This window comes from Carlito syrichta, unplaced genomic scaffold, assembly GCF_000164805.1.
Source record: "Carlito syrichta isolate Samal-C Ts95f unplaced genomic scaffold, Tarsius_syrichta-2.0.1 Scaffold308158, whole genome shotgun sequence".
In the NCBI taxonomy this organism is placed as follows: Eukaryota; Metazoa; Chordata; class Mammalia; order Primates; family Tarsiidae; genus Carlito; species Carlito syrichta.
The window spans coordinates 951238-962811 of NW_007252254.1; the positions used below are offsets into that span (position 1 = coordinate 951238).

Consider the following 11574-nt stretch of genomic DNA (forward strand, 5'->3'; position numbering starts at 1 on the left):
CATCTACCTCCTTCGACTCTGTGTCCGTTCAAAACCAAACTGCACAAAAGAATGTATATGCCCTTTCTCCATTTCCACTCCTGGCATGTAATCATGAACCTCCCCAAAGTGGCTTGCTTACCTATCCACCTTTTGCTTGCCCTAAGGACATTTCAAGCTACAGATTGATAATTGGAGTTATTCAGTTCCCATTTTGATTTACTGCTTCTCTGTCTTCAACGTGATTGGCCACTTCCTACTTTCTGAAACACTTTCTGCTCAAAGAGGTCCAGCAGTTTCAACATTACCTGGAGGCTTATTAGAGATGCAGAACTAAGCCAGGCACGGTGGCTCAAGCCTGTAATCCCAGCACTTTGGGAGACCGAAGTGAGAGGATTCCCTAAACCCATGAGTTCAAGACCAGCCTGAGCCCACAGGTTCGAGACCAATTGGGCAACTTGGCAAGACTTCATCTCTACAATAAATAAATAAATTAGCCGGGCGTGGTAGCTGCGCCTGTATTTCCAGCTACTTGGAAGACTGAGGCAGAAGGATCGCCTGGACCCTACAGGTTGACGATGGGGTGGCCGGGAGTGTGCCACTGCTCTCCAGCCTAGGCAACAGAGTGAGACTCCAACTCAAAAAAAAAAAAAAAAATGCAGAACCACAGCTGGGCTCGGTGGCTCACGCCTGTAATCCCAGAGACCTCATCTCTACAATAAATAAATAAATAAATAAATAAATAAATAAATAAATAAATAAATAAATAAATAAATAAATCAGCAGAACCCGATGTCACATATCTGTGATTCCAGATACTTGGAAACCTGAGGTAGAAAGATCACCTGAGCCTGGGCGACAGAGTGAGACTCCAACTCTAAATAAATAAATAAATAAATGCAGAACCACTGCAGAGCACAACGGCTCACACCTGTAGTCCCAGCTACTCAGGAGGCTGAGGTAGAAGGATCACCTGAGCCCATGTCAATGCTGCACTGAGCATGATCATGCCACTGCACTCTAGCCTGGGCAATGGAATGAGACGTTGACTCAACAATAATAATAATGATAAAAAATAATAAAATTAAAAAAGAAATCTAACCAAGCATCTCAGAGAAGTACTTACCTTCTCCAGATCTCAGTCAGAACTTTAACCCAGGCTGGCTGATTGCAGAGCCCAAGTCCCTAACCAGCTTGTCATGCCACCTCTTGGATGCTATGACACCTGTACATTGCCTATACATTTTTAAAAATTAAGATATATTTTACACACAGTAAAATTTAGCATTTTAGTGTATAGTTCTGCAACTTTTGATATACAGGTATGTATAACTGCCACTAAAATCAAGGTAAAAGATAGTTCCACCACTCACGGTTTCCTCCAATGACCCTTAGTAGTCAGCTCTTATCCTCATTCCTACCCCCTACAACCACTGTCTGTTTCCTGTCCTTATAGTTTGAATTATAATGGCATAGAAATAGAACAATATAGTATGTAACCTTTTAAGACTGGCTTCTTGGCTGGATACAGTGGCTCACACCTGCAAACCCAACGCTTCGGGTTGCTGAGGAGAGAGGTTTACTTGAACCCAGGAGTTTGAGACTAGCCTGAGCAACATAGCAAGACCTCATCTCTACAAAAAAAAAAAAAAAGAACAATAGATCATTTGGGGATAAGAGGAAGGTAAGGCGTTTAACCTGAAACAAATTTAATTTGTGATAAACACAGGTTCATGACCTGTGACAGATTGTATTTTTCCAAAGATGACTGCAACAATTTCTTGCATTCGACATACTCTTCTAGGACCCTCACTACCCTTTCTAGATGTTAGAATCTAATTCCCCTTCCCTTGGGCCCTTATAATCCACAGAATGTGGTAGAAGTAAAACCAGTGCTAGATCAGAAGAGGTGATACAGCTCCCACCATGCATACTGAAACAGTCTCCTTTGAAGAGAAAGCTGCCTGAAGCCCAGACCACAAGGAGAGGCCCGCATAGTTGACCTGTCAACAGCCCCAACTTAAGTCCCAGCTTACAGCCAGAATCAACAATGAAACATCTGAAAGAAAAATGCCACCAGAAGATTCCAGTCCTAAGTTGTCTAGTCAACCCCAGGTGTCAAAACCCAAGATACCATGAAGTAGGAATACGCATCCTCACTGTGCCTCATCTGAATTTTTGATCCACCAAATCCATCAGCATAATAAAATGGGAATTTCAAGCCACTAAGTTGTGGGGTAATGTGTTCACAACAATAGTAGCTGGAACATCACTGTTATGGATTGAAGTGTGTCCCTCCCAAAAGATATGTTGGAATTCTAAAACTCAGTACCTCACAATGTGACTCTATTTTGAAATAATGTCACCACAGATGTTATTTGTTAAGATGGGGTCATCAGGGTGGACCCTAATCCAATAGGATGGGTGTCCTTATAAAAAGGGGAAATGTGGACACAAACAGGCATGCAACAGATTCTCTCTCATGACCTCAGAAGGAATCAGCCCTGCCAACACCTTGATCCTGGACTTCCAATCTCTAGAAACTGCTAGGCAATAGATTTCTGTTTAAGCCACCCAGTTTAGAGTACATTGTTATGGTGGCCTGAGCAAACTAATACAGTCCTCTCAATGTTTGAAGAGGCCATTGAAATGAAGGAGATTAGAAGGGGTCAGAGATGCAGATCTGAGAGTCATCCATAGGCAAGAGATGTTTGCAATCCTGGGGAATCATTCCAAATCAGCAACAGCAGGAAAGAAAATTATGAAGATAGGCTTTTGGGAGGACAGAGAGAAGTTACAGGTAAGAGCAGGCTAGAAGCAGACAAAGGACAAGACTAGCTGGCAGCATCCAATCTGCAGAAGTGTCAAGGAGAATGGGGCTGATGAATGGCCATGAATTTGGAGCCTGAAAATCTCCACAGACAAAGAAGAACAGAGGGTAAGGAAAAAGAGGGTGATAAGGAAGAAAGGATGCAGACGTTTAGAAAGGGAGGATGGAATGGCTGGCGCAGAGGGCAGTGATCACTCAGATCAGGACCCTAAATAAGAAAGCTGGGGCCAGGAACAGTGGTTTAGGCCTATAGTTCCAGCACTTTAGGAGGCTAAGGTGGGAGAATCACTTGAGCCTAGGAGGTTGAGACCAACTTGGGTAACATACAAAAAAATTTAAAAATTAGCCAGCTATAGTGGTGCACACCTGTAGTTCCAGCTCCTGAGAAGGTCAAGGCTGCAGTGAATTATAGCCGAGTGATAGCGCCACTGCACTCTAGCCTGGGCAACAGAGTGAGACCCTGTCTCTACAAAAATAAATAAATCAACAAACAGACAAATAAATAAAAAGAAGTTTGGGTACACAACTGAAAACCAAAGAGAACACACAGATAAGAGAGTGACTGAGGATAATGTACCAGAAAGCTGAGGAAACAAGAAAAGTCGCTCATACGGGCAAAGCCCTCAGGTCCCCTCCCACTGTGGGAACTTTTCTGTCCTCTCAGTAAATCCTGCTTTAAAAAAAAAAAAGATATAAAAGCTGCTCAGCTGACAAATAAGGAAACAAATTCATATTTATGTTTGAATAACATTTTTTATTATAAAAGTACTTGTATTTTTTGTTTTGTTTTGTTTTGTTTCGTTATGAGTTGGGGTTTCATTCTGTGCCTGGGCTGGAGTGCAGTGACACAATCATGACTCTCCACAGCCTCAACCTCCTAGCTCAGGCAATCCTTCCGTCTCAACCTCCCTAGTAGCTGGGACTATAGGAATACACCACCACACATGGATAATATTTTGATGAAGTTTAGAGATGAGCTCTCATTATATTGCCCAGGCTGGTCTTGGACTCCTGGACTCAAGCAATCTTCTCACCTTGGCCTCCCAAAGTGCTGGAATCACAGGCATGAGAGCCACCATGTCTGGCCTATATTTTTAATTAGTTTCCAACTGCTACATGTACAAAGACAACTAAATCGTATAGCTATTGGAATACAATAAATGTATCCTTTCACCTAATGTCCCATGATAACATCGCAAAATATTCTTTTTTTTTCCTGAGTCTTTTGCATCTTTACCTTTTCATATTTCTGCTGTTCCAAAGGGTTCCGACATGCATATTCAACCGTTCTTGTTTTCTTTGTGGTCAGAGATTCCCCTTTTTTAATTAGCTGTCTTTTATTTATTTATTTATTTTTGAGTTGTAGTCTCACTCTGTGGCCCAGGCTGAAGAGCAGTGGCACACTCACGGCCACTGCAGCCTCAACCTGATGGGCTCAGGTGATCCTTCTGCCTCAGTCTCCCAAAAGTGCTGGGATTACAGGTGTGAGCCACCACACCTTGCCTCCACGTTTTTTGCAATGGCTGCTTAGCAGCGCACATTTATCTGGATGTACCATAATGTACTTAACCTATCCCCTGCTGATAGATATCCTGATTGTATTTTTGCTATTACAAACAACACTGTAATGAGTATTCCTTCAAGTATATCCTTGTTCATTTTTATATTTACTTAAATGATAAATTCCTGGATCGAAGCTTATGTGTATCTCTACAATAGACACCTGCCCTTCTTTCACGACCGTTCTGCTTCTGAAATACTTTCCCATGTTTGGGGAAAATGAGACTCTTGGTGGCAGGAAGAGCTTATCTCCCTTTACAGAAGACAAAAAGTCTAGATAATCTCTCTCCCCCCACCTCCTACCCCCCGCCCATGGGCATGTGACTGGGCTCAGCCTCAGCCTCTGATCCGGAGTAAATGACCTGAAGAAGCAGGGCACCATAGCATGCTCGTCAGCCAGGGCAGCAGCATCATCCCTGGCTGGTTCCCATGGTGTGCTTTTGGCTGCTGTCCCAGCTGCCTGGCCTCCTGCCTACTTCCTGAGCCTGGCCCCCCAGCCCTGCTAGAGATTCTGGGAACTCCTCAATGTCTTTTCAATCAATTTCTTTTCTGCTTAAATCAGTCTGGCTTAGATTCTGCTACTTGCAATTAAGGACGCTGACTAATTCTGCAGTAGGTGGCCTTCAAGATGGCTCCCAGTAATTCTTGCCAATAGGGCTGACCTGTGTGACCAGTGGAATTTTAAGGAAATGACAGAGTGTGATTTCTGAAGCTAAATCTTAAAGACATTGTAGCTTACCCTTTACTCTCTCTTGTATCACTTGTTCTTGGGAAAGTCAGCTGCCATGTTGTGAAGACGCTCAAGCAGCCCCATGGAGAGGTTCACATGGCAGGCAACTGAGGCCTCCTGCCAACAGCCAGCATTAGCTTGCAAATCACATGAGTGAGTCACCCTGAAAGTGGATCCTTCAACCCTAGTCAAGCCTTCAGATGACTGCAGCCCCCGCTGACATTGTGAGTACAGTCTCATGAGAGACCCTGAGCCGGAACTACCCTGCTAAACTGCTTCTGAATTCCTGACCCTCAGAAATTGTGTGAGATAATAAATGTTAATTGTTTTACGGCACTAAGTTGTGGAATGATTTGTTAACATAAGAAATAAATGATTAATACAGATACAATGTTAACAGTCTACTAAACTGTCCTTCAAAAAGATAGCAACTTTAACTTGATTACCTCCGTAAAGAAAAATAGAAAAAAATCACCAGGCGTGGTAACTCACGCCTATAATCCCAGCACTTCAGGAGGCCAAGGCAGAAGGGTTGCTTGAGTTCAGGAGTTCGAGTCCATCTTAAGCAACATAGTAAGACCCTGTTTCTACAAAAAAATCAAAAAATTATCTGGGTGTGGTGGCATATGCCTGTAGACCCAGCTATTCCAGAGGCTGAGGTAGAAGGATCACCTGAGCCCAGGAAGTCAAGCTGCAGTAAGCCATGATCATGCCCCTGTGCTCTAGCCTGAGCAACAGAGTGAGAACCAGACTCAAAAAATATATGGGGAGGGGGGAAGTAACATTAATAACAAAAAGGCAGCAGCAATGTACACACCCACCAACACAACATGACAGAATGCCAAAATCAATTGGCTTTCGAAAGCCATGGGGGGGAGGCACAAAAAAGACCCCTATTGGGGTCCCATCTTTAGCACCTCCCTAAGTTGTAGTATTCTAAGTTGGCCCCCCAGGGCCCCACCACCATCACAGGACCCAGAGGATAGCTATGGAACCATCATTTTGTTCTGTCAGGCCAGGTGGGCAGGGATGTGCTAGAATCTGGCCTTGTGGACAGGCAGAGTCAGCAAGAAGAAATCTGAGCAGAAACAAGGCCACAAGTGTCGGGTCAGATGATTGGGCCCAAAGAACTCAGCAACTGGCAGCAGCAGGGGGCACACCAGGTGAGCAGGCAGACTGGCACAAGTTTCCCTGGGCTAGTTGGGAAAGGGGACTCAAAAGAATGGAAAAACTGGGTAAGTAGGCATCTGCCTTGGGGGTCAAGGGACTGAGCATTTCTGGGCTACTCTGGCCTGGGATCCCCCGGACCTAACTGGAGAGACCCAGGGCTCAGGAGGAAACAGAGCTGCAGTAGTGGAGGGGGAACAGGAGAAAAGAGACTTGTGGGTCCTGGCACAAAATATATCCCAGGCACGGAAACTTCCAGGTAGGTAATCACCATCCCCATTTTACAGGTGAGGCTGAGGCTCAATGAGGTTCAGTTAGTTGCCTAGCCTCAGAGTCCAATCCCATTACATCACGCAGCCTCCGGGGCAGGGGCAAGACTAGGTTGCTTGGTTGGTTTTTCCTACTGCTCAGTCAAAGGAGGGCCTCTGGGGAGTTGACTCATCACTCTTCTAGTGATACTCCCACGAGCTCTGCTGTCCTCACTTCTAAAAGGCTCCCATGTCGAGGAGCTTAGGTCTCTGACATCAGAGGGAATGATCCTGCAGTGTCTATCTCCGTCTGCTCCAACAAGCCCTGCACATCCTTCTGAAAACAACATGCCAAGGCACCTGCTACATGCCAAGCATCATGCCAAGGCCTACAAAGGTGGGCAAGGCAGCGTTCCTGCTCTTCAAAGTGTTCATAATCCCATTGGGAAGACCGAGAAGTAAAGAGGGCTACTGCATAATGCCATAAGGATTATAAAAGAGGAACGCCCTGGGTGGAAGGGGAATCCTGAGAAGGGCACCTCCCCTAGCCTGGGAGCATCAAAGAAGCTTCCTGAAAATAATCTCTGAGCTGAGTCATTAGCAGTGAGTAGTAGTTGGCCAGTGAAAGGGAGGGCGGGAGGGGCAGGCAGAGGAAGTTGCTTGTGCAAAAACCTGGAGGTGTGGCACTTTCCAGGAACCGTTAGGCTTCGCACAGACCTACAGCGTTTGGAAGGAGGAGGGGTAAGAGATAAAGCGGGAGGGGTGAGCAGGGGCCAGATCCTGAAAGTGGAGAATGGACTTCAAAGCAGAAATGTTAGTAACTGGTTTGCCTTTTATAAAGATTCTAAGCCGGGCTGACAGTGAGACTCCGACTTAAAAAAAAAAAAAAAAGGTTATTCTAGCTACAAAGTGGAATATCATGGCAAAATTAGGGAAAATCAGAGAAACCCATAAGGAGACCACTGTAGAGACCCAAGAAGGAGCCAATGGCCTGAGCTGGGGTGGTGGTCCTGGAGAAGGAGGGCAGGAGCCAAGGTGAGGGACATGAGGGGGCAGTTTCTGTAGGACTTTGTGACCAAGAGGGAGCAGACATCCTCTCCCTGGACTTTGCAGGTCCATGATCAATGTAACCTTTTTTTTTTTGGTCTGAAGTCCTTTCTGCTGCATTTCTTTTCACTTGCAATCAAGAGTGTTAGCTTTTTCTTGGACCGGCTTATCCAGAGAGGCAAATGGATGTTTTAAGAAATTACACTGTTGTCTCTGTTCTTTTCTTTCTTTTGACAGTAACAGACCTTATTTTTAAAAGAAGTTTTAGGTTTAAAGAAAAACTGAGCCAAAAATTCAGTGTCCCCATATACCCTGCCCCACATCCCTCTTCATTTTCTCTATTATTATCTTGCATTCATGTGGTACATTTATTATAACTGATGTGCCCACATTGATCTATTATTAACTAAAGTCCATAGTTTACATCAGGGTCCATTTATTGTGCTGTGCTTTGATAAATGTATAATGACATATGTGGGCTGTGATAAATGTGTAATGACATGCAGCCACCATAATAGTATCATAGAGAGTAAGTTTCATTGCCCTAAAAATCCTCTGTGCTTTTAGTCCTCCCTCCCTCCCTGAGCTTTTTACTGTCTTCAGTTTGCCTTCTCCAGGATGTCATATAGTTACTATCAAATAGTATGTAGCATTTCCAGATTGGCTTCTTTCACTCAGTATTTAAGTTTTCTCCATGTCTTTTTGTGATTCAATAACTCATTTCTTTCTAATGTTGAATCATATTTCTTCTCACCACTGAATAATATTCCATTGTGTGGATGAACCACAGTATGGTTATCCATTCATCTACTGGAGAATATCTTAGTTGTTTCCAAATTATGAATAACGCTGCTATAGATTCCTGTGCAGTTGGGTGTGATGGCTCACAATTATAATCCCAGTATTTTGGAGGCCAAGGCAAGAGGAATGCTTAAGCTCAGGAATTTGAGACCAGCCTGGGCAACATAGTGAAACCTCGTTTCTACAAAAAAATTAAAAAATTAGCTGGGCATGGTTGTGATTGCCTGTAGTTCCAGCTACTAGGGAGGCTGAGGCAGAAGGATCTCCTGAGCCCAGGAGGTTGAGGCTATGGTGAGCTGGGATCATGCCACTGTACTCCAGCCTGGGCAACAAAGTGAGACCTCCAACTTGAAAAAAAAATTTGTCTGCAGGTTTTCATGTGAACGTAAGCTCTCATATGGATAAATACGAAAGAGCACAACTGCTAGATCACATGGTAAATATCTCTCCTTTTTTGTGTCCCTTCCCTCTAGTTGGGAAAACAGAGAGTGGCCCTAGTTAGAAAAAACGGTGTCTGTGAAGCTTAAGTCTCAAACTTGCACAGAAACTAAGTGATCTTTCCTGAGGAGCAAAGAGTACTCCCTTAGGACAGTGGTCCTTACATGGGTCCCCAAGTACCCTGGATTTTACATGGTAAAGAAGGGTATTGGCCTTCATCAGAGGTTCAAAGGGTCTAGGAAGCAAAAGAAATTAAGCTACAGTTTTTACCTGCAGCTGAAAATCTCAGTACTTTGAATGTTACAGAGTAAAAACCAACCCTCCAGTTCCCATTTCTAACAGTACTTCAGGGGCTTGGTGTCAAACAGAAGCCCTGGGCGGGACTCGGCCCCTATAGAAAATACCCTTTTCTCCTAATTCAAAGAAGACAGAAACACATTGATATGATGGCCAAGTTCATTTGCACAGTTTATTTAAAAAGGAACAGCTGTAAGGTAGAAAGGCAGATGTCTTCTTTATTGTAAGGACAGCAGTTACAAAAGTAATAAATATGACAGTAGGAAATATTTTTTAAAAATACAACAAACTGCTGGTATTAATGAGTAATCCCAAGAACTCACATGATATAAAAACCTGTACTGGAGTTAAGAACCTCTTCACCTCAACACCTTGGAGCAGATCTTGGAAACTGGCTAGATGATGAGGATGGCCATGACTTTCAGGATTTTGAAAGGTCCCAGAGTTATCACTTGGAAATGTCAGGGGCCCACTGTGATATAATTTGCATGGAGTCAGAATGAACAGGAATCCATCTACTCATTAGTATTCTAATTATTCTGTCATTCTTACAGTTAAGTAGCACGAAGAGGGTAGACCTAGGGGGAATGCTAAGAGCCCAGAAGAAGGTGACAGGAAGGAGCAGAACTCTGTGCTCTAATATGTGTCGCTTCGGCTGCATGCTGCTCTCCCCTGTCGGAGAGGGAACAGGCAGTAGTCCACCCTAGCCTTCCTAAAAAATCCACCATCACCCAAGGACAGAAGATGCAAAAAGAGCTGGCAGACTCTAAGGATGAGAACAGGGCAGTTGGTCAGGAGACAGAAAGGAGGAGTACAGAGGATTCCCCAAGAAACTGAACATTTCTTCTGAGGACCCAGAGACAGACATATCTGTACAAATTAACACAGCAGATTTTTCTCTGTTGTAGAATGGCAAAGAGACAAGGACAAAGTGAAGATTGCCAAGAAGAGTCAAGTTCTGGCTATAGGGAAGGGCAGAAAAGCAGAGGCTGGAGAGAAAAGTGAACAGGCACCTGGCTCATCCCAGGAGCCTCTCAGAGGGACTTGGACACTTGGACACAGGGGGAGTGAGGACTGGCATGGGAGCTGGCATGGATGGTGGGTGTGGATGCTGGCTCGGGGAGGGGGCCGGTAGGGGTGATGAAGATGCCCGGCCATCTCTCCTCGGGGCATCTGTGAGGCACAGCTGTGGATGGAGGGCTAGGTTGGCCCGACTATGTACTGAAGGTGGCCTTGAGTTCCTGGAAGGCTGCCTGGCGGACCCTCCTCTCCTCTTCCTCCCGCTTCCGCTCATCTTGCTCAGCTTTTAACTCCGCTTCAAACTTACTGGCAGATGACAAGGCTTGGACCTGCAGAAAAACAGACCAACAGTCAGGAAGAGGAAGAGAAACTCAGAGATGCGATGATGATGATACAGGAGCCAGACGCCCATCAGACAGACCTTGTGACAAGGGCACCTGGGCCTGGGGAGGGCAGTACCCCCAGTGAATACTCCCTTTCTTTGGTCAGAAGTTTGTGTTCTATTAGTGCAGACATTGTCACTGTATTTGCTGCTGTGTTATATTGTGCTTCTTCTGCTGGGGTTGGTCGTTCTACTTGACTTCTTTTTCAGGATACTGTTTAACATCCCTGCTTATTACATATTCTTATATCCCTCCCTTAAAATTTTTTTTTTTTTTTATTTTGTAGAGAAAGGGTTGCTCTGTGTTGCTCAGGCTGCTCTCAAACTCCTGGGCTCAAAAACCCTCCCTCTTCAGCCTCCCAAATCACTGGGATTACAGGTGTGAGTCACTGCACCCAGCCTTACATCCCTTTAATTCACACTAATATTGTTTAGTTCTAGGAAAAAAGACAAATCAAATAAGCCCCCCAGGGGAGGAGAGGAGGGTTACCAGGCAGCCTTCCAGAAACTCAAGGCCACCTTCAGTACACGGTTGGGCCGGTCTAGCCCTCCATCTACAGCTGTGCCTCCACAGATGCCCTGGGGAGAGATGGCTGGCCATCTTTGTCACCTCTGCTGGCCCCCTCCTCAAGCCAGCATCCATATCCACCACCCATGCTGAGATTTTTATTAGGATTAAGGGGATTTTGACTGGGATTGTCATCAATCTACCTGTGGCAAAGGGATACCTTTTAAAACATGGTTTCCTCTGAATGCCTCAGTTTTCATTCAGTACTGCTTTTAGGTTACCCACTAAATCAGTCATTCTATATTTACTTCTAAATATTACATATTTTTGTTGTTATTGTGAGTGAGATTTGGAGCATGCTCATCCATTTGACTCCAACTCAAAAAAAAAAAAGCGTTGTTTTATTGTTCTAAATATTTTATTGTCAATGGGCATTAAACTTTACCAAATGGAAGTGCATGCTGGTGTGTGCCTGTAATCCCAGCTACCTTTTTTTTTTTTTTTGAGTTGGATTCTCACTCTGTCGCCCAGACTGGAGTGCAGTGGCTGCTCCCGGCCACCACAGCC

General features: G+C 44.6%; 1 protein-coding gene across 1 annotated transcript in view; it reads right to left on the reverse strand.

Annotated features, from left to right (window-relative positions):
- Positions 1 to 9242: 9242 nt before the first annotated feature.
- EFHD1 (EF-hand domain family member D1) overlaps positions 9243 to 11574 on the reverse strand; it is a 45053-nt gene continuing 42721 nt past the window's right edge. Inside the window, exon 4 of the mRNA XM_008065119.2 lies at positions 9243 to 10446. Coding sequence (XP_008063310.1) covers positions 10312 to 10446 — 135 coding nt within the window. The 3' untranslated portion in view covers positions 9243 to 10311. The remainder of the gene's footprint in view (positions 10447 to 11574) is intronic.